Genomic DNA, 24,104 nt, shown 5'->3' with positions numbered 1-24,104 from the left:
AGCATTGAGATGTAATCACTCTGACAAAGTGTCACATAAGGACACGGGCCAGCAGATGTGAAACAGCACATATGACATAGATTCGCAAATATGAACTTCATCAGTCAGCCACTCCTCAAGGAAATGAGGATCGCCATGAAGTCAAACAATTCTTTAACTAACACTCCAGCAGCGTAGCCAGAAATGTTAATGGAGTTTGGCCTGCATAGAACGAAGTGTGCCAGTACTACTAATGTAGCCATTCACGGTTGGGTGCACTGGTTCTGCCAACATAAACAGGTGGGCCGGGATACTATTTAGGTGGCAGAGGCCCACCCATCCCTATGCAGTCATAATACTCAGCTGTAATCTGTGCCAAATTCATTCTGGAATTTATATTAATCTCAGGTAGCATGCGGTATTGGCATTATGATATAATTTCAGATTTTAAACCGCTTAGCCTTAAATTCACTCGCCGGTGATCAGCTGCGCCTGCGTGGCTGTTCAGTTTCGAAGAAAACAGCTGGGGCTGGGATTACTGCTCTTGGCTGATCTTGATGGGTGCTCCCCTATGCCAAAGCAACATGTGTTGCTCTAAGAGGTGCGGCCATTTCCAGAGACAGGATTTGGTGTACTGTATGCATTTAAATTACATTCTTCATAGCAGAATAGTATGTACTGACAAAATACAAAGTGGGTGTTTACCCTATTGCAGTGAAGGCACCTGCCAAGATGTTTCCATGCAAACCAAGTGTCTCCATTCTTGATTTCACTTGGTTCCATGGAGCAGCTGTTTTTTTTTTTTGTTTGTTTTTTTTGAGCCCTTTAGTTTTCACATTTTAACTGCATTGCTTAGCAACTGTGGCAGTTTCTTATGGCTGTTACAGTCTCTTCCCCAGCAACTGAGGCCACCTATGACATAATTGTAGAATCCACTGCTTCCACTTCAAAGTGGAGCATTTTGTCCACTGTCTCTTATGAAATCGCTGTTGAGGAAGGTGGGGTGCCCAGAAGTCTTTAGGGCTTGCCTCTCACGTACAACCTGAGAGACACAGACAGATTTTTACAATATGTTCTTGGGACAACATAATTAGACGTCATTCTCATTTTTATTTATTTTTTTAACCAGAAAGGAGGTACCTAATCAATTCATAAACACAGACACACGCACGCACGCACACGCACACACACACACACACACACACACACATTCACAGTAGTAGAAATTAGTCTACTCAATAAACCCCAAATAATAGGCAGACTAGGCAGTAGTAGAAAGTTCCTGTTCCTGCTGTTGTTGGATCCAGTGTCTGTATGTACTTTTTCCATGCAAAATTATTATTTAAATCTTGACAGGACTGAATTTTTTTTGTTTTTGTGTTTACTGTCATTGAAAGGACCATGGTCTGATTTGAAGGTTTATCATCTGTGTTTGGCATTCATTTATGTAAAATGAGCCATTATGTAGATGTCCACATATTAATTATTTATGGTGCATAGTGTTAAACCACCAAGACATAAATTGTACATTTATACATAATAACTAGAAATACACATATACAATATTCTCAGAGAATAATGTCGCAAACAACTTCCGGATAAGACACTTCAATCATCTCGTATTCTATCCTTCAATTGTAAGGCAGCAAAAGCTCCAAAGAATTTCACATTCCACTTTTTTGTTCTGTTTCGTATCACAGTTTTAATTGTGCCTGAGCCAGATCCATGATAATGAGACGCCAGAGGAGCGTAAGCTTTAATTAATGTTCAACAGGCAGACTGTGTTCCGGCCTCTCCTGGATAGGGTTTGAAATGAACAGGAACCCGGTGAAAGATTCATGGGCGCGGAACAGAGAGGGTTCCTCATGGGCCCATGCCAGGGACACCTGCGCGCTGACAGAAAGTACAGATCAGCTCGGGGTTTTCTTCACGACTGCGGGCAGCTTTCCCACTCCACCGCATCAAGCCGGCTTAAAATAAAAAACCCTTCTCTCCAGTGTCAGCCCCAAGATGTACTGGGCTCTTCTCTTCTTCTCTGTTGGTTTTTGAAGGTTGAGAACAAGGAAATGCAATGGTTGTCCTTTTTTTTTTAACTTAAACCTACCTGCTTCCTGATTAGGATTTATGAGGGGGAGGAATCTGCTTTGAGAGCACCTCTAACACAGGAGACAAAGACGGTCTCCCTTGTGCTCTTTGGAAAGATTACTTCATTTGATATCTAAATATTACAGAGAAAGATTTTTATTGTGGAAGACAGCTAATTGCTTTTTGTTATATTGCTATATTATTACCATTGCAGCAATCAATTTGATGAGATCACTTCACCTGCTTGTTCCAGTTTAAAATCATTGATTAATTCAATTTTAACTACAGAAAATCCAACAGGGATCTGGCCCAAGAGGACTGGAATTGACCTTCACTACCTTAAAATATTTGACTTGACTTTTAAAAGTCATTTTAATTTTCCTCAGGCTATTACTAATAAGAATCATTAAAATAGCCATTATTTATGACATGCTATAGGCTTCTTTTCCTGCAAACCACGATCATGGTCATCATGGTCTTCTTACTTAGGGTTTTCACCAAGCACAATAAACAATGGCAAAAAAATAGAAGTATGGCAATACTGCTTATAACACTGGCAATGGTGTGTACCTTAGGTAGATGCAAAGTAGCCCATTTGAAGATTTTTTAACGTCTGTTAACCTTTGCAATGACCAGCCAGCAAGCCAACCGGTCATGACTTCTCATGACTTCAAGATAACAGGGAGAGAACAGAGCTGCTGAGTGGTTCAGTCGGTTATGGGTCTCATCATCACAAGTTTGAGCCTGGGCTGTATATCATCAGCTGACAGCCTTATCATTAGCATTAGCCGATTAGCTGTTCCTTTGGCAGGAAACACTATGCCTGGGGAATGGTGTGTTACATCTGTGCAGTTTCCTTCCTTCCTCACTGATATTAGCCTCTCCCAATCATGCAGCAGTTGCCCACAGACTGCTAGTTTACATGAATAGTTCAAATGTATTGAGCAGAGGCTCCACCCAGGACAACTTACAACATCACATTCAAAATGGTGACAGATATGCTTCTCTGATTATCACTTGATCTCCTGCATCACTGTATGCCTGTAGCTCAGACAATTGCCAAGGTCAAGTGCATAGTGCCCACGGACTTACTGCAGTACTCCTTGATGGGTACAGATGGCACAATGGTGACTCAAAATTAACATTTGAACAATTTTACTTGGTTTTCTCACACTGCAGAGAAAAATTGCATAAGAAATTTCAAGAAGGTGTTGTTCACATATTAACAGCGCATGGATAATTTTTTAAACTGCATGAAATCTTAAACTATGACACAGACTTTTTATACATTGTATGGGGAGGTTTGGTGAGAACGCTTTGGTGAGAAGACTTTGACTCCAGCATAGGAACATTTCCTTGAGGTGCAAAGGAAAAACTTTGCAAGCAATGATATAGTTATATATATTTATAAATTTAAAAAATAAATAAAATATTAATATAAAAAATTATCCAGTTATCAACTGGATATCAACTTCCTCAACTCAAGAATCCAGTTAAAGTCCCAAATATTTTCCAGCTAGACGATCTGAATTTGACTTGAATTGCCATTCCATTGATAACACAAGCAAACAAACTCAACGTTACAGATTTATCATGAGTATCTTATCAATTTATGATACAAAATGCATCCATGCATTTTGACAAATTGCAGGTGACAACACATGCGGATTGCTTTAAATGTTTGTATTTTTTGTTGTTGTTATTTTTTGGCTATGGGGCCTAAAGGCTAAAAGCTTAAATACAATAAACGAATTGTTGATTAGAAAAGGAAGGGTTCATGTTTCCCACTGGCCTTTGCTCGAATTAAGATTCATATTGTTCTTTCTCGGCATGGATTTCCAAAGTAAAGCTCTGCCAAACCCTCATTACAAATATGAAGTTCTTCTTATTTAGAATGCTATGTTTGTGGAGCAATGAAAGCGAGACTGGTTTTTGGGCCCTGTGGCACTGTGGTGAAGGGTGTAAATAACAAAGCGGGGTCTACGGAGGATTTTGTTTGCCGCCGTACAGGGGGAACAGAGGTAATTTACCATAAACACACCGTCTCTAAAAGCCTTCTTTCCGGCGCAGCTGAAGTTTTTCTCAGCACCACCAATCCAAAGTTACGTTGCGTCACCCGCCGAACGTTGTCCCTTGACTCCTCACGATAAAGATCGGCAGCGTTTAGCAAACGCGCATTATTTTCAGGTAATAAAAGCTCTCCAGTACGCTTATTAGTCAAGCTCCTGAGAGTCCTGCATAAATCAGAGGGGCTTTTAAAAAAAAATCGAGTCATTGCTCAACCTTATTTTTCAAACTGTAAACACATTTTCGCCACCCTCCCAAATGGTTTTCATTAGCATTTCTTAAACAAACAACGCGCTGACATTTGATATGAGATCAATAACGGCAGCATCTCATCTCCACCCCTGGAATTCAAATGGCGTGTTTTCCCCACAACGGAACCCTCTCTCGCAGCCCCCTGTTCCCCGTGGCCCGCGTGCACAGTGAAAGATGTCATAGGAAAATCGCTACGCTCCTAGCGCTGGAATGCGGTCGGTTTTTAAAGACCCTTCCCTGCCGTACGCCTGCTGTTGCATCCAAAGAAAATATTTGAACTCGGAAAAAAAAAAAAAAAAACTGTTCCCAATAATTATCGTTCCCCTTTTGTAAGATATATGATGTGTTCCTCATCCTCTTGTGGGTTTTTATATATACTCGGAGAATAATTAGATGACGTAAGGGGGGGGACGATGAATGCCTTCTTGCACAATATGGGAACTGTTTACAATAAAGACAAAGGAACCTAGATTTTGCTTTGTTGAAAATAATGGCAACAAGGTGGCGAGACTCATTTGCGTATTTAGACGCTAATATTGTTATTCAGCCACTATAATGGATTGTAACACATGTTACTTTACAATGTAGCTAGTTTTTTTTTTTTTCAAAGGTCCAGGAAAATAAGTTTCATATCACTACCATTGTGCATTGTGCTGAGTACCAGATATCCAGCATTAATATTAATGTTTACCCATGTGCACAGAACAAGTCAAGAGTTTTTGAAGATTTTATGAGAAATTTGGATAATGTCACTCGATGCTATTGCCAGTTATTGCTGGAATCAAACCCACAACCACAGCTATTATTTTGTTCCCCACGGAACAACTGTTTCAGCTAATTCAAATTTAAAGTGTATTTAAATTATAATACAAAATGAAAGTGTGTTGTTTGAATAGATTAAAAAATATAAACTGCCATGAAACTAAACGGGCTTGTAAGAGTTATATCGTTTTTTGAAGATGGCTTTACAGAGATGAAAAAGATAATCACATTTTACAATCGCTCTGTATCTGAATATTTGGCTGAGCCAGGACAGATGCTCTTCAGTGTATTCTAATTAAGAACCATTTCATTTTGAGATTAATTGCTCAAAATTCCATGTGATGTGTCTCACGCTCTTGCCCTATCACAAACAGTATCAGCTGGTATGACTTGGGCAACTGTCATATTGCCTCTATTATTCTCTTGTCAGACATGGGTCACCTGTTGTCTTTCTTACCAATGTTTTGGGCAGCAGTTGGATGCTATTCTCAAACAAGGCATCGTTCTTCTCCGGCCTGTGATTCTCTTCCAACCGACAGTTAATTTGTACACGCTGCCACAAATGCACTTTCTAAAGATGTTTTAGCATAAAGTTTCTGCTAAATTGACTAAATTGTAAATTGCGAGAACGCTCTGTTCTGTCCCTTCATGTAAAAATATAGTGACTGTCCTTATGTCTAAATTTAAATTAGATATTGATCCAGATTCCAGTTTTTCCATCCTAAGTCATGGCCCCGGGTGATCATTCTAAGCTCATTTTATCCCCTTTTCTTCAAACTCAATGCCTTCTGCATGGTATAGAGAAAACATGAGGAAAGCCAGGATATAGCTGCAAAGTTTTTTATTTTTTATTTTTTTCCCTCCAAATGCCACATTGGTGCTTTCAGAGCATCTGTCTTCCAACCTGAGCTGTAATCAAAACCAGCAGGGCCTGTTTGTCAGTGTATTTGTGCAAGGGGTCATTTTCATTGCATTCTGACTGCTTCTAAGATTGAAGCCAGTCATGACAGAAGCTCTCCAATAAAAACTGTTTTCATGAGAAACTGATGGCACAAAATGAACCTCCTGGCACAACACATTCACCCTATATCACCACAGCCCCCCCTATAGCCCTGTATGTTAAATTTGCATATATGAATACACAGCGACTGGAAAATTTATTTTTCGTATATATATTCTCCATGTTTTTCATTTCAGATTTACCATCAACTGTAATGACATACTCAGTTTTTTGAAGGGAAGACTCGGTGACTTCTCAAGATATCATTATCATTTTTTTGTTGTACTAAAGTATTGCTCCTGAAGTGCCTGTTGAGATATGAAAGATCCCTTGATTTCCATGGAAAAAACTGAGCGTAAAATGTAGTCTATCTACAGGAATCTGTTTTGCTAACATACAAAATGTCCACAGTAAAAAGGGCTTTGGCGCTACTTACCAAAAAAATCAGGAAAAGAAAGAAACGACAGGTTAAAACTACTGTGAAAAATGAAGTAATAGCAAGTAAAGCCTTGCGACCAGAGCAACGATCCAACCACTTCCAAGTGCGACACCAAAAGCTGGCCAAGATACAGTGCACCTTGTGAAGCTAATCTCCATATCTCTCCTACCACACCCACTAAGGCTAAAGTCCCAGGTAACGAAGCCAATCTTGCAAAACAATATTACTTTAACCACTAGGTTAACAGTGCCAACAAGTTATACGTTCAAATAAAATCAAATATTAACAAAAGCAAAGAGGATAAAATCTCCACAAAGTAAACCATAGTTAATATTGATGTTCACTGTAAGCCAGTAGATACCAATAGTATAAAACAGTCTAAAATGAACAGTGATGGACACTCATTTAAAAAGAGAAGGTACACAGCAGTGAGCACCTGCATGCTTGTGCCAAAGATGCCAATACCTGCGTAGAGAAGTTAAAATATCTGTCTTAGTTTCGAAATTATGGTACATCGAATTCAACTTGCTATGCTAATCAAAGCATTTGAATAATCAATCAATGCATTTGCCTTGGTTCTATCTTGCACAGGTCTGCCACTTGATGCATTTCATCGGCAATGCTAAAAGGGGTCAAGTTCAAATTCTTGCTGTGAAACGAAATCGCACTGGTGCTTTTATCATGTTAAAATGATTCGCTCCTGTTTTCAAAGTTGTGCATTGTAATGAGATGATACTCAGAGGAAGCCATTGTGTTTCATCTGTCCTTGGAGAGCAGTGCGTGTAATTTCTGGGTACTATTGTGTCTATGATGATACTACTGACTATAGAACATCTGCAACCTCTGCCTGCAGGGTTACTAGTTTTGAGTGGATGCTATGCATTTTCTATGTAATTCCAAATCTGGAGTCAACAGTAAACAGGCATATAGGCTAATGTTATTTCAGAAAGACTATTAAAAACACGGAATGCAAATTCCTCTCAAAGCCAATGGAATTATAATGAGTGGAAACGTAGCAAAATACCATCAAATCTGACATTGATAATGATAATATAATCAAATCAGTCTTCAGCTTTATACCACCAAGTCTTTCGTTTAATAATAGGCTTCTTGCCTTGAATGGCCAGACAACCAGGATGACACCTACTGTATGCCCAGTTTTTTATGTTGTGAAAACTCTAAAAAGAAAAAAATAAACTACAGCTGGCTGACAGAGATAGCTGAAAGGCAGCTGGTCTCTTTCATAATGTTTTCTTCCTTAAGTATGGATGCAGAAGAATACTTCATAAAGCACTATTTTGTCTCAATGAGGTCCACGGTAACATAGAATTGAATATATGGCATTTGTGAATGTGTGCCAATAAATAAAAAATAAAGGGACAAATTAGTGCAAAGCTTGTTTTAGGAAACAGTCCAGAAGCTTCTTCAGAATTGTCATATTTGTACCAAAAAGAAAAATGTGATCAAGTCACCCTTTCAAGTCATTTTCAATTTAATGCATTCAATTCCAGTATTTCAGCTACTGCAACTGTAATGACTGACAGCGATAGTTCACTGTTTACAAGATACATGTAAACATTAGAAGTGTCAGAAATGGTGGGTCCTGCTAGTGCTTTAATGGAGGATGCGTTAATCTTTTTTTTTTTTGCTTGCTTCTTCACATAACAATTTGAATTAGACTAACAATAACACATGCTATTTGTTCTGTCAGATTTATGAATGTTGGGCTCGAGTGAACAGCTTTTAAATGAATGTTCTGTACTGTATGTTGCAAGGTCTTTTGTGCTTTTGCTGTATGTGGTTCAAACATACGTTTGACTTATTTTTACTGACATTCTGCCTCGTACTTTCTGAAACATCTGGGACCAATTGCAACCATCCTAGCAGGGGTTTAAACCTCAAGTTTAGACCGCCATGCCTCCTGTACGCTATTAAAACCAGAACAGCTGTTCCTAAACCTGATGTCCAAGCCCCGACTAAGGCTGCTGCAACCGACTGTGGATTTATTGCGCTGTGACAACAACACTGATGCCAGAAGCATGGTGTTTGGACAGAACCGCTGACAACTTTGTACAGTGAAGTGCAGGAAGGATTTAGAGCAGTTTCTTTTTATGTGAGTCGACAATCAAAGGTGTGTACGCCCTTTAGGGTTGACACACTTTATTACCTTCTCATTCAAAGCATGTTTAGTAGCTGAAAGTGTAGAACTGTCAAGTGATTCATGCTAGTATATGAGACATTCCCCTTTGTATGCTGCTACATGTCCATGTAATAGTTCAGAGTATTAATCACATTCAGATTCATGTGTCTCTGACTGCTTGCAGTAAAACGTGTTACTTTTTAAAAGCAACAACCATTTAAAAAAAAAAAAAAAATTATTTCTGTGGTGATAATTAAACTGTAAATTAACTTAAAAAAAAAATTAAAAAAAAAAAACATTAGACAGTAATCCAATTAGCAATTACGGGTCAAAGATGCAGTTAAGTATCTTTAAAAAAAAAAAATTCTTGACGTTTAGTATTATAAGATTTTTCTGATCGTATTTTGCCTATTAAAAAAGAAAGAAAAAGAACTAAACCTTACTTTTGGATTGTTAAAATAGTCCTTAGAATAGGACAGGGAAATTCTTACTATCAAATTATTTATCAAAAGTTACACGTTATAATTCTTTCAATTATTATAATAACTTTCGTTTATTTTAAATGTCGTGTTTTAATTGTTAATGTTGGTATTGTTGTTGTTAAAAACACCAGCGCTGCCACCAGCAATAAAAATATGCATAATTTTTAAAAAGCATAACAACAACAACAACAACAACAATATTAATATTAGTACTTTTATTATTATTATTATTATTATTATTATTATTATTATTATTATTATTGACAGCCTAGACTACGTATATATATGAAAAAATAAAACAATAGATCTATTGTAGGGAATTAATTCATCTCTGCGATGTCTAACAAGTTGGATGCTGGTCTGTACAGGTATTTCTCAGTGCTGCCCCCTGCCAATGTGTAGATGTACATCAGTTTGCGCATTCCACACATTTAATGCTTCCGATGAAATTGATTCTTTGTTTCACTGAAGAATTTCTTTCTCTTTATGAATCTTTTTTTTTAACTCCTCATTCTTTATCACTGTTGTTCTGATTTCCATAATGTAATCATATTTAGAATATGTTATAGAAAATATAATATATATGTGCATTTATGTATTGATAGAAACCACTACATGTATTTTTCTGGCTTTAAAACACTATTATTTTAGTGGGCCGAAATGCGGTTTAGAATATTTTATTCAGCAGATTTTATTCTCTTGAATTCATGTTAGTTTATTTTCCCTGAAAATGTTAAGCTTAAATTGCCTAGCCAACAACGGTCCAACCAATTTTGTGTGAGATAATATTCTTATCTCACATCAGTTATTTTTCCATTCCCGCTGGTTACATAGTCCTACATTAAGAACATATTTATTTTCAAGAGAATACAATGAAATCTGTTGTGTAGCCTGTAGCACCAATTTGTCTCATTAAATTTCAGTGCAGACCAGGTATTCTAAGCAAAGCATTAAACTTGTTTCGGTATCGTCTCAGTCGCTTTTCGTGCGAGCGTGTGTGTGTGAGTCTGTTTGTGTGTGATGAAAAAAGTGGGTGTCGCTGTGCATGCTGGGCTCAGAGCTTCGTGAATGTGATGTGAGGAAGAGTTTTCGAATTGCACACCGTATGTTCATTATCGAACTGGTCTAAGGGGTGCTGTGGAGCGGTCTGTGCGAAATGTGTGGTTGTCGCTGAACTGCAGCTCTGGATTGACTAGGTCTAGCCAATTTGAGATCACAATGAAAGGTGATTGCTAGATCGCTTGTTACGTTATATCTAAACCTTTACTTTAAATCTCCGGTCCCTTGAAAGCGTTTCGTTTGCATGGAGGCGGCGCAGAGCTTAGCGTTTTGGCACCCCTTAACTCTGTTAACTGGGCAATGGTAACATATGAACCACACTGGAAGGAACATGGTTGAGAGGACCAGCAAATTTTTGTTGATCGTTGTCGGATCCGTCTGTTTCATGCTGATTTTGTACCAGTACGTGGCTCCTGGGGTGATGAACTTCGGGTCTCCGCACGGGTACCTAGCAGAGGACGATACGGATATCTTCCCAACGCCGGATCCGCACTATGTGAAAAAGTACTATTTTCCTATTAGGGACCTGGAGCGCTCGGTGGATTTCGAAATTAAGGGAGAAGACGTGATAGTTTTTCTTCATATCCAGAAAACCGGGGGCACCACTTTCGGAAGGCATTTGGTTCAAAATGTGAGACTGGAGGTCCCTTGCGACTGCAGACCCGGACAGAAAAAGTGTACCTGTTACCGTCCGAACAGGAAAGAGACCTGGCTTTTTTCAAGGTTCTCAACCGGCTGGAGTTGTGGTTTGCACGCGGACTGGACCGAGCTCACAAACTGCGTGCCGGGGGTCCTCAACAAGAAAGAGAACAAATTGAAAAATATGAGGTATGGGCTCCTTTGATTTTGCATTCTGCCGCTTGTCTGTTGTTCTTTTAAAAATGTTATTAGTGCTGTTTCGTAACCCTATGCTGACGTGTTGATTTAATTTGTCAAAAGTACCGAATGCGTCACTTTGGTGGGATTTAATGTAGTAGCGTACAATAGTCACTGCAGATCAGGGCTGCAGAGCGGTGAATTGCGGCCGCTGGAATTGAAGGGTGGGTTCAGCATCGGTCTGTACTTAGTTCTGTTTCATAGACGTGTCCTGACGTTTCGTTATTTGATTGTTTAGTAAACACTTAGGTGATTTTGTTTTGTCACCAACTGTGTTAAGGGACGCAGTTGCTCCAGATACGAAAGGTCGGCTTAACCTTAAAAGCATATTGGTTTGAGGGGCTGGATGATGACCAGTATCGCAAGTCTCCCTGCTTAATTTAATACCATGCTCCTGCACATGCTATAAGACAGTCAGTAATGTGCACAACAAATATTGTTTTCTAACTTCCCAACATGCAGCATGCACGAAATAAACCCATTTAAACTTAGTGTGTTGCAAGATGTAGCCCATGGTCTAGCTGTTTCTAATGAAGTCACTTTGCATAAACCTACTACACTACTGTTGCCTGACAGATTCTCAGATTGGCTATTGCTCCGTTTTATTACTACACTTTTGTTGCCAGAGGGTGGGAAATTGCAGCATTTTCAGTCAGTTCGGGCAGAACCCGAGGTCATTCTAGTGGTTACCTTGACCTGAAAATACAGTATATGGAGGTCTGAACTAGCAAATGTGTATCTATTGCTGCAACTGTTAAAGAAACTTTTCTTGGGGGTTCGACTTTGTTAGTGACATTTTTGTTGAGTGGTTTGGAATTGCTATGCGTCTTGACCGCGTTGAAATGTCATCGCATGAGACTTAATGAATGACAAGTTTTTTACAGTAGGCTAGGCTTATGATTCAAACTTGTAGTCCTCACAAATTTGGCACCTGCAGTTCTTATTCACTTTGTAGCATTCTTCAGTCGATGGAGCGACTGCTAAATGGCATGCCTACCTCTTCGTCTATTATAACATCACTACGTTTCTGGTCCTACATTTCCGTTGTAGACGAGGGGTTTCCCGGCCAACGGAGCCCCACGACACGCTGGGAATTGTATATCATCCGTATTATTACAACAACTATTTCTGGTAAAGGAGCTTTGCAGTGCAACCACTCCGCAAAGAAGTAGCCTACCGATTCTCCTCCGATTCTCCGCCGACGTTGCTTACTTTTTTGTCTTTTAACAAGACCTGTAGCCTATTTCTTGTGATTCATTTTGTAATTCATTAATTTGTAATTCAAAATGCAGTTGGCGCTTTAGTTACTCAATATGAAGTTAATCCTTTTTTACGACCCATACCCTTTTGTTGAACGCTAACAAAACCTCCCACAGATACCAGAGTGATTTATGACCCATTAAAATGTATCAATAATCTTGTTGGGAACACATGCTATGCTTAAACGTGGTTAGATTGCATTCATATCCACTCCATGCAAATATTCATTCTTAGAGAAGTCTGACCTTTGGTTTAATTTATTGTGTTAACCACCTATTGAATTCTTACAGTATTTTTGCAAGTGACTGAGATTTGTCCAATGTTCAGTACAGTTTACAGTGCAGTGCCTACTTAATATATAGGAACTAATGTCTTAAACAAGGTGGCATACACTATGGATCTAAGTCAGACATGTTTTTAGTACAGTATAAACATGTAGGGTAAGTAATTACAGTTATTGTATTGCTAAGGAAGCATAAACCAAGCCTTTTCTGTAAATAAGCTTATTTGATTTGAAGTTAATGTATATAGAAATACGCATATTGAAAAGCACATTCTTCAAAGGGAAATTATTTTCTTCCTTTAAGCTGAATATCACCTGGGAATCCTACACAGATACCAGAACTTCATGGACCCCAGGTTTCTGGACCATGATCTGAGAACCTCTAAATTTCCACTGTTGAGAAACCAGAGGGTTTTCTAATCCTTGGAGCCATGTGATGTGATCTTTCTGGAATGTGCCATAAGAATATTTGTCATTGGCTGCAAATGTGCCCCACTTAACAATGATAATTTAACAGGAGATTTATAGAAAATAAATGGGTTGATACGATATACAGGAGTGTACCAACAGATGTTGGTTGCTGCACTTCCTGCCAAGATAAAAAAATAAAAATAAAATACAACTCAAAGTAGTGAGTAATGAGAAAAAATGCATGAAATGTGCCATTTACTACAAGCACAATAAACAACCATGTGTTGTGCAGATTTGCTGGTTGGCAATATAGATTTAATTGCCTCTGTTGTCTTGGAGATAGGGGGAAAAGAAAACAGATTTTTGTGACTGTCATAGAGATGCCTGTTTGCCACAGGCCTTGAAGTGTCAAGTTAACCAAGTTCTACAACGTGAGATCATTACACTTTATAAAGCATGAAGTATTATTTTTAAAATGGTGGCATGAAACTGATGACAGCCTTTTTTGAAAATTATGACAGTGCTTGCTTTTCCTTCCTGGGAATGTGTTTTTCTGCAGGCTTGCATTTTAGTCCAGGCTTTTTGCTCTTTGAACTTGAAAATAAAGGTACTGTACAGTATGTTTAGACAGTAGTTGCAGTTCCGCTCAGCAGGGCACTAATTGGTTCAGCAGTCGTGATTGAGGGCCTGGATAATGTTTATCCATAATCAGCATTACTTTGACTTTGATTTTGCATCAGAAGGATTATGAAGGACAGATTTGCAGCCGCTTGTATTCGGTCACAATTCAATCCAAACTAATTATCGGGCTGGAAGAAAGTTTCTCTGATGTCAACGATGGTAATAGTTTCTCTGGCCTTGATTATTTCTGCTTTGCCTTTTGCGTGTCCATTTTTGCGAAGGTGCTGGAAGTTGAAGCTGAACTTTGAGTCTTTTCTTCATGCCCCAGAAAGGCTGAGGTTGTATTCAGCAGCTTATCACCAGCTGTCTTCAATGACCAGGGCCTTCTCTGTATTTTGCATCTCTTTACTTTTTTTTTTTGAATTCCATAGAATGCAAAGAATTTCTCCCCTATGCAACATGGTCCAGTAACTGACCAGCTGAAGGCTCTGACTCTTCAGCTGAAGATGTTGACCAAGGTCCATGACAGTCCATGACAGGTCCTACATTGTTCATTCATCTCACAGAGAATGCTTTAAGCAGCCTCCCAGCTTTGCTTCATTTGTTCTGCTGATGCAATCCGCATACCAGGCTACAAAGCTGACCCTTCCTCTGAAGTGGCATGATTTAAACAAGCTGTTGCATGAAGTGAAATGTGTAGTTGACGGCTGTTGTTGCAGCATAAATTTATCATCTCGTAGAGCTGCAATCTTCAAGATGTGAGGGGAAGGTCACCTATGGTAATTTGGTACTAGCATATCATTTCAGTTGTGCACTTTCAGAGAAAATTGAAACACCCACACATTTCCTCTCACTGATCTGTCAAATGAAAAGTGCATGGTTTTTCTGCTAATTTGTCATAGTCCAATCAGTTTAGCACGAGTAGGCTACATTCTCCAGATCGTTTACCCACTGTTTTGGTCCCTGTATTTACGCGCTCTTTCAATCTGAATGGCGTCTGCCCCACAGTCTGCAACATGACTTTAAAAAGCTGTTTGGGACACACTCTAAAAAGGAGGAAATTATTGTAATTATTTAACAAATAAAGCCCAATACGGGAGCAGAAAAACATCCCTAACTTCTTGGTGAATTACCCCATAATTATTGTTTTCTGTCCCTCAAATTATTGAAGGTTTATAATTACGTGTTTCCATCTAAGACTGCACGATATATCGACTTGCGGTTTTTTGAACCATAATAAGAATAATTGCCGACATGGGGCATGCAAGCGATCTTTCGTATTTTTTTATTTTTATTAATCATAGCTGATGTGTAGTAAATAACCAGACCTCAGAAGCCATGTGAAAGCTTCCAGGAGAAGCATCACTGAAATATTTTGGGTGTTGATAAGATGCCTAGGGGTGGGCGGTATAGATGATATACCAGTTGAAATATGTGCCATGATATGAATTTGACTGTATTGTCTATAAAGGGCAGAGAATTGATTTTGATGGTTACATTAGAGTTCCTGTGAAAAACCTTTGGTCAGAAAACAGGGCTCAACTATAAAGAGGGCCTGCTGCCCCGGGGCTATATGGGATTGCTCAGGCCAGATGATTGATTTGTCACTTGGCCAATGGGGCTAGTACCCTAAGTAAGTCTTATCTCTGTCGGAGAAAATATTTGTTTTTACCATCCTGGTAGTATTGAGAGATTCACAGAAAGCAGTTAATCTAAATGAAAATTTGAAAACGAGATGTCACGCTGCTTGCTCAGCATGAGTAAATTAAAACGGAAATCACTCCTTGGGTTTAAAAAAAATATTATCAGCCTCTTTGGCTAGAATTATTTTTGAACTGAATCCCAAAACATTATTTGTATCTTATTTCATCCCACTGTTTCATCTTGGTTCTGTTACAAGTATCACAATAAAATCATGAACGGCATACATTTATTGTTTTTATTGTGAGTTGACATATGGCAAAACATTTGACATCTACGATTAGATGAAACCGCTCAGAAAGATGGAGCTCATCCACAATTTGGCGACAGCAATTGTCAGATTCATAGTTAATAAATGACTATGTTTAAACTAGTAGTCTGTATAATCTCCTTTAAGAAGTGGTTATAGGCCTACTTATTTTAACAGCTGGGACAGTGGAAATGTACCTGGGGCAAGTAGAACACTGAAGAAACAAATCATGAATGTCGAGCCCTGATAAATATATTGTTCACAACGATTGCATCCTTGCGGCTGTTAATTCATAATAACCTTAATTAATGATAACCTTGTAGTTAACTCCAGGGAACAGTTAGCCCTGAGCCTTTGTTCCTTTTAAACCATGTTCTGTTGAAATTAGGAGAAAAATACATACTATGATGTATATCTTTACTGTCCGATATTCAAAATATATCATGATATAAAATTTTGGCCATATCACCAGCCAGTCAACAGCTAGGCCTATGTCATACAGCTTATGTGTGATCATGTCATTTGTTTTTATCAGCACCCAATAGATATCAGTGATGCTATTTTCCCGAAAGCATTTCATATGGCTGTCATCTAGCTGCTGTGTCCTCAGATTATGTACTGTCTACTAAGCGTACTATGTAGGCTGCTGTTTAGTATGCAATGGGCTTTGTGTGGAAAAATATCCTCCATACTATTTTACAACTGTACTTTGGAAGTGTCATATGTTATTGTTATTACGCTTAAAAAAAAATACAGTTCAGTTTATTGTGCAGCCCTCGTTCCATCTGGTATTTTTGTTAATATTAGTCATTGTCATTGTTGTGTTTTTTATGATACAACAGATGAAACCCCCAAAATTACAGGTTTGAACTAACATGAATGTAGGTTGACATAGAACATTTCAATGCAATGGGGAACGTTAAAAAGCTTTATGTCACAGATCTATAGTCTACAGAACCATATAATAAGCTTTTGAAATGTATGCATGAAAGGTGTTCTTTTAATCGCCTGTGACACCAGTGCATCTGTGACATGGATAAATTTGGTCTTTTCGTTCTGCTGGGGCCTACGCTACACACCGGCCCCGGCCCATTAACCCCAACTTGCAGGGTGGCGTCATCTACCTTCAGCAATGGCTGGAATCTCCCTCATTATGCAGATTGCCGGATAATCACTCATTGCGATTACGGTGAATTTCTGTGAAAAGCGCAATCATCATCACCATCATCATCATCATTATCCCTCCCGCCCCTTCCCGCACTGAGCATCGAGAGGTTAATGGCGTGCGACAAATACGCACTTTAGTGCGCACCACCAAAATGCATTCTTCCTTCTCTGTGAGGAAAATTTAGTATTTAATTGGGGGACAGAAAAGCCAAAAAAAGTTATATGTTGTGACAGGCTAATAGGCGGATTCAAACACTGCTGCTGAAGACTACAGAAAGGGTCAGTTTCTCATCATGGAACCTGGATTTTTTGCAAGAGGACATCAATTCATGCATAGACTCATTACTAACAAAATAACAAGGACAACAAAAAACAATCCTTCAAGAATCAGCCTTGATCTCCAATCTGCTATTGCTGCTTGTCCTCCATTTTCTGTTCATGATTTCAAAGAGGAAGTCTCCGCTGAGCTGTCAAAACAGGATCTTGATGTCAGCTCTGTGTTTGTCCTTGATTCAAAATTCATTTTAGTCTGTCCATTTGATGTGGGCTAGAGGAATGTCAGTCAAAGAAAAATCTCACCTGTCCCCGTGTAAATGTAAAGGCATCACTCTCAACAAGGAAATGCATTCCTTTGAAATCTTTGAAATATTTGCCGGCCCAGTATATAGCTTTAGCTGCTTTGTAACCTGGTATTTTTTTTTACATTTGTACAAATTCTCTTTCACAGTATAGTCCAGAGGTCACAGTGGGCTTGTAACCAGAATGTTGGTGGCTCCTTTCCTAGGTAGGTCACAACCGAGAGCAAGGTGACTACTTAAATTGCTCAGTGAATATCTATCACTATTAAAGGATAACTTGGTGTATGTTGGTAGATAAAGGCGTCTTCCAAGCGGGCATTAGTGATATTTTTTAATAAGAAAGCCTTAACAGATGTGCCGTAGACCATGTTGCATTTTCTGAATTTGTGGCTGTTTCATCCAAAATCGTCACCTTTGTTGAGCTGCTTATTTTCGGTTAATGGTCATGCAGCAAAGCTCCCCTCTAAGAACAGGAACAGTGACCTATACAGTGAGCGTACGGGGGTATACACTGCAGTGGTTCAGAAACAAATTGTGTACGATTCACAAAGCACCCACAACGGATGAAAACCACATGCAACCGCACTACCAGGTAAACAGCGAGACAGCGCGCTGTTTGGATCATGCATATTTAAATTGTGTTATCTCCATTTTGGCTCCAAAACAACTAATTGTTATGCAAGTGGGGCTCAGTACAGGGCATATCCAATTCACAAAGATGATTGCAAATTACCATTCTCAATAAGGATGGGCTTTTTTTTTTTTTAAGTACCTGAAGCCCAGCGGTAATACTAGAAATATTTGATGACACAGATGGCATTGAACCAGCACCCTGAAATTTGTCTTCTTGTGTAACTTGGCTATTTCATTGTAGATATTGGGACACAAATTTAACTATTTCAATATCTATGTCTCTTTGATCAACATCATTAAATTAAAGTACAGAAGAGGTCCATTTTCTGATATTTAACCACTCCTCATCTGGATGGTTCCTTTTTTTAGTCATTATCATTCCTGAACTATTATTTGTGTACCAAATGTAAATTCATCCCTAAATTCATGGCCCCCTGATAGTGAAATGAGATCCCACTACAGTTTGGACAGCAGAAACATTTCCAGTGCAGGTGGAAGACTGACCTCTTCAGATTGCACCATGACTTCCCTGACACCCTTTCACTATCTTTTATTTCTTTATTTGAACTTCCTCTTATCATAATGTTATAAGTGTGACTGTGTAAACATAGGTTATCTGTCTGGTCTACTTCTGTTTTTTGTAATACAAATTATGTTTGTTAGGTTAACATTACACTTAATGATTATAAATGGGCCTCTGTGTGTTCTTGATGATATTATATTTAGATATTTCTGAGAGAACCACTGATGTTCTCTGCTACTGTACGTCACTCTGGATAAGTGTGTCTGCCAAGTTATTGCCTTGAATTATTGAATCACTGCTTGCTCTACTTCAAAATTAGGTGTGAACAAACCCAGCCTTTTGCTTTATGAATTTTGGGAGAACATCACACAAATGGACTCATTTTGGGTGAAAAAATAAATGAATAAATGTGGTACGATCAGGCAACTGAGATGGAGTACAGCCGTAAATGTAACCTAATACGGCACAGAAGATGAAACCTGGGACGACCCTCCCTCAAAGAAATCTTATGAAGGCAGATCTGATGGACAGAACGTCCTGTTTCGCAACTAAAACGTGATGCATCACAGTTCTTGTTAACTGCTCTTTCTATTTGGGTGCGGTTGCATCAATCCTTTGTCCCACGCCACCAGGGAGTTGTGAACCCCCCGTGCGCTGTGCAGATTGTGTCCTTTGTACAGCACAAAGTACAAAGGACAAAGACACCGGCAGCTTGTGGGAGCCACTTACATTCTGTGTGCAAGTTACACTCTCAAATTGTGGATTTGTTGGAAAAACAATATGGCGCAGTGGACCGAATTAGCACAGATTGTTGGCCACTGAAAAGGAGGATATTGGTGTTGAGTCTTAATCCACTTGAGGACACTCATGAGGAGGGTGTTGAACCCAGATGACCTGGTCAGGTATTAGGCCAGGTAGAAGAAAATGCTGCTGATGCGAAGACAGTTTTTCCACTCTCTCTTTGATCTTTTCTGTGATCCATTTCAAGACTCAGGGGAACTCTCCTTCTCGGTTAAACTTGCCCACTACACGGAATATGCTGTAATATTGGATTCAAGAAGCCAGGAATCAACTGAGTCTCTTACACTAATGAATTAGCCAATGAGACAAACACTTAATTCAGAAATGCCTCCAGCCATAAGCTAGTTTAACGGAATGGGGGAGACCCTGCATTTAATAAAATCTTCTTTATCCTCAGGCTGTTCAGTAATCTTTGGGTGCGTACTGTGTCAGTGGGTGCCTGCTGACTCCTATCGGTACTGCGTTTTGTCCACTGAGATATTGGGATTGTAACCGCATCACCTTGGTTCCCTTTCAATGCATTGGAAAGGTCACAGCGCAGAGATGATTGTTTGCGTTTGGTTTTATCTCAAAAGAAGAGGAACACTCTGTAAATGTTGCCAGAACATTTGTGACAGCATTGTTCCATCACTGCAGTGGGTGGACTTGGCTACCCTTTCTTTATTGTGGGTGTACTGTAAACTGTTCTCTTTAACAGTATGTAACAATATATCAGTGGCAAAATGTACTTGGGAATAGTCAGCTTTATTTGCTAACCGTTTGATATGTTCAGTGGCTGTAAACCGTACTCCGTGACAGAACACTGCTTTGTTTCTGTGAACTTTGCTCTGTAATCTATATTCAGGACCTGTTTGCTGCAGTCCTCTATTTCGTCCACTGTCTATTGCCCATTGTCAGATTTTATCTCTCCAGCAGTATAAAGGCCTGAGTAAGCGTGAATTCCACGGCCCTTTACAGCACTAAAAGTCTCTCTCCCTCATTCCCTTTCTTTTCTCCTGTCTCCCCCCCTCCCTCTCTTCTTTCCTCTCCGCTTCCTTCTCTGTACTGGTGGTGTCAGTCTCTAATCAAACAGCCGAGGCAATTTTCCACACTGCAGCTTTATGGATATGGGTTGCAGTGCATCCCATGCGTGACTAGAACATTAGAGGAAATGTATTTTCATGGAAGATTTGTCGCAATTTCCAAAATGGCTGGTTCCCCTAATGGACAACCGGCTTTCCTATAATGACTGACTGCGCTTGTGAACGGGGGCCGGTGGTGTGGGGTGGGGGGGGTTGATCAGGAAACGGGGTGGGGTGGAGATTGTTGCCGAATTGAGCAACAGCAGAATTAGTATGGGTGCGCCGGCATTCACGGGGCTAGAATTTAATTAGCACGGTTGTCAGACGGTGAGCATTACTCTTCATTTGGCGCGGCTGTTTCGAATTCCCAAAGCGCCGGGCTGGGCTTTATGGGAGCATCAGTGCGCACGCTGATAGTGATGAACTGCTGGCCATCTGAAATTAGCAATAAACCATAGAAGAAGAAAAAATGCTCCACATGACAAAAAAGTGGGAAAAGATGGCCTTTAATTGATGTAGCTTATTGAAGAGAGTGGTGTTATGGCTGCCCGTGGGCAGTGAAAGGTCAGTCCCCCGCCATTAGAGGTCTTAGTCCTCCAGATTTAATATACTTTTTCTCTGATCCTCTTGTCTCTGGTTCTGGTTCACAGCAGAAGCTCCACCCCCCCCCCCCCCCCCCACCCCCATTATAAGATTTTCCTCCCTGGGAAATCTCTTACGTTTTGCGACTCTCGTGTGTCCGTCAGTGTGTTTGTGTGTGCAACTGGAAAAGTGGTGTACTACACTCCTTTTAACCTACTGTTTACTGTAATTTAGCTTACTGCATTTCATTATTATGTAGGCTACAATGCACTAACTAGTTGAAGTGCACTATAACAAGTCATGTAATTGTGTATTTATAGGATGACTGCGGAAGCCTTGTTTTGGGCAGTCTTTTTGTCTATTTCCATGCATGACAGCAAGTCTTTGCCACCACGTCGGCCATCTTCTTTCCCTGTGAAGGCCAGCCGTAAAGATACATTCGGTGGGCTGCCCACGTCACAGTAATTGCAATTCACCCCTTTGCCTGCCCCTGGTTTCAAACACCTTTGTTAGGCACGTGTACACACTCACCAGTCCGATTGGAGGAAAACGACAGAGAGGGGTGACGGGGAGGGCGATGAGAGTGAGGGCGCGAGGTTGGAGAAGCGAGGGCCGGGATCCCGAGTCACAGATGACATTTTGGGAAAGGTCCCTCGGAGAAGCTGCGCTCCTCTACACCGAGCCGGGCCCCGACGCGTTAATCTTATCAGATCAGCGTGGATTAAAGGTCGGGGGGGTGCCCACAAAGCCAGTTTCACGGCTCAGCTCCGCGGATGCAGCGGCTGCCCGCACCGGGGCCTGCATTAAAGGGCTGAGTCTAATGATGTGGTTTAAATGCCTCGCGAACACTTTTTCCCACCCTTTCTTTCTCCTGTGAAACAACACGCACATTTTCTGTGGTAATTGGATATTTGGGAAAGGCAAAAATTTATACTATACCAATTTAGAGCAGTAAGAAACTACGTTGTTGGGGTCATGGTGGGAAGAATGAGCCTGAAGTGTGGATTTCTTAATGATTGTCTTATGTATGAAAGTTGGTTACCGTAGTGGAATCTTATTCTCCATGTCTCCAGTCTGTAAACGCTGTTTGAGTCTTTCCCAAATAACTCCCCTCTGCTGTGTCCCCTCTGCTGTCTTGAAAGAGGGGCTGTCTTGATGGTGCTTTGAGAAGAGGCGCTGTCATTCCTGTTTGGTTTGAGCTCCTACTGCTTACCAGAAAATGCAGTGACAGCAAACAGGCAGCAAATGAAAACTAGGGTTTAACATGGGCCACCATCATTGTCTCATCTCCAGCCATCACCCTAAAACCAGATTGAATGTTTATTATTATGTAAAAAATAATCATCAACTTTAAGACAGAAATGGAGAGAGTTGAAAGGTAACCCTGACCCTTTCATCCCACTTGAAACAGAAATGTTGGTGATACAGCTCCAGGATGTCTGTACGTCTAGGTAGTGGATTTAAGGTCAGTTCTTCCCTCCAAAGGAGGATGGAACTTTCTTGTACTCGATCACCTGGTCTGTCTTCATCTCTCACTGTGCCTTAATCTCTCTTTAATAAACAATGACCCAGCTACAGTTCATTTCAATGGGGAGCTTTGGATAAGTGAATGAAATAACTGGGTCGCAGTCAAACATGTAGCCTAATCTAATGTAAGTGCTTTTCTACCTGGAGGTAGGTCCCGTACGTTTTAAATGCGCATAGATGTAACTGATGTATGGATCGCCTCTCGGTTTTCAGTGAAGAAAACAAGGTGTTGTGCTCCATCAAAGATACACCATATCTCTGTGTAGGTCCATCAAGATATGTCAGCGCGATCTTGTAGTTTGCACATCCTTTTGAAGTCTGTGAAATTCACATGGATATTACAGTCTGGAGTAAGAGCATTGGCTCATGTAGCTGAACCAAAGCATGCATCAATGAAAAGGCCCATAGTGTGCAAACACCTGCTTTGCTTTGCTTGCTGTACAGAAAACACCCTCAACCAAGCTCTCTGCACCTCACACCAGCATTCCACTCAGTGAAGTTCTGAATGTAAGAGAAATGATAGAAGTGGTACCGGCTTGCAGTATAAACCACAGAATTATTTCACCAATCTGGTCTCTTGGGTTGAATAAAGGATGGACATGTAGGACAGCGGCTTGGGAAGGCATGTTGAATTTCTCATCTTGGTAGAATCCCGTGATGTGCATTGATAAGCCAAGTGAGTCATCTTAAATTGCATTCAATATTTTTTGATGCGTAGGACAGTTCACCACCATGGTTAGTGATGGTGATGATATCCATGTAGAATTATATACGTGCATATAATGGAGACCTCTCTGCTCTCCTTGCAACCTGGACCATGGCTGAGGATGAATTAATGGCCCCCTGTATCTGAGCAGCAGTTTGCACACAGCGCAGGTGTCTCCTGACAAACTGACATTCTTCGTGGGAGACGTGGTCATTCCATACACTCCACACCGAGTCGTCAGGGGCCGGGTCCCTGAATAGACTTGATGGATGACGACTTGTATGGGAAATCACAGGCAATCTGTCCCCTCCCGGTCTGCACCAAGGCCAGGGCGGCATGTTACCTGTCGTTGTAAGAGAAGGGATCTCTGCAGCAGCCACTGCCAGAAGATGTGGGGGTGAGGGGAGAGGTAGCAGTGAACATTGTGACATGTCAGTTAGGGAAGTAGGTGTGAAACCAGAGAATGACTAAAAGGTTGCAGGTTCAAATATGATTTGTGGCACAGTTATTGTGACTGTAGGAAGATACTCAACTTGAATTTCTTCAGTAGATAGCGAGCTGTGGAAGAGTACAACAGGTGAAAATGCAAGTGACAAACATGATTGATGGGATGTTATCAGGCAAGATAAATAATGTAATAAATACTTGCCATTAATTAGTCATTGCAATTAGGTGTGGGGACCAAATATTTGATTATTCATGTATTCAACCATGGAATGACTAATCGATTACTTGGATCAATATTTGATTGCCTGCTAATGAACAAAAAATAAAGAGAAATGAAGATTGTATTTGTCCTCATTAATATTGATGAAGGAGTGTCTAAGCACCCTGCATGAAATAACATAATTCATGAACG

At 40.1% G+C, this 24,104-nt stretch overlaps 1 protein-coding gene across 1 annotated transcript in view; it reads left to right on the top strand.

The window, feature by feature from the left end:
- The first annotated feature begins 10,201 nt into the window (after positions 1-10,201).
- hs6st1a (heparan sulfate 6-O-sulfotransferase 1a) overlaps positions 10,202-24,104 on the top strand; it is a 114,694-nt gene continuing 100,791 nt past the window's right edge. Inside the window, exon 1 of the mRNA XM_064338855.1 lies at positions 10,202-11,093. Coding sequence (XP_064194925.1) covers positions 10,576-11,093 — 518 coding nt within the window. The 5' untranslated portion in view covers positions 10,202-10,575. The remainder of the gene's footprint in view (positions 11,094-24,104) is intronic.

The sequence above is a fragment of the Anguilla rostrata genome, chromosome 6 (assembly GCF_018555375.3).
Source record: "Anguilla rostrata isolate EN2019 chromosome 6, ASM1855537v3, whole genome shotgun sequence".
Classification (NCBI taxonomy): domain Eukaryota; kingdom Metazoa; phylum Chordata; class Actinopteri; order Anguilliformes; family Anguillidae; genus Anguilla; species Anguilla rostrata.
Note: the sequence above shows the minus strand (reverse complement) of the source record. Positions and strands in the feature narration are given on the sequence as shown.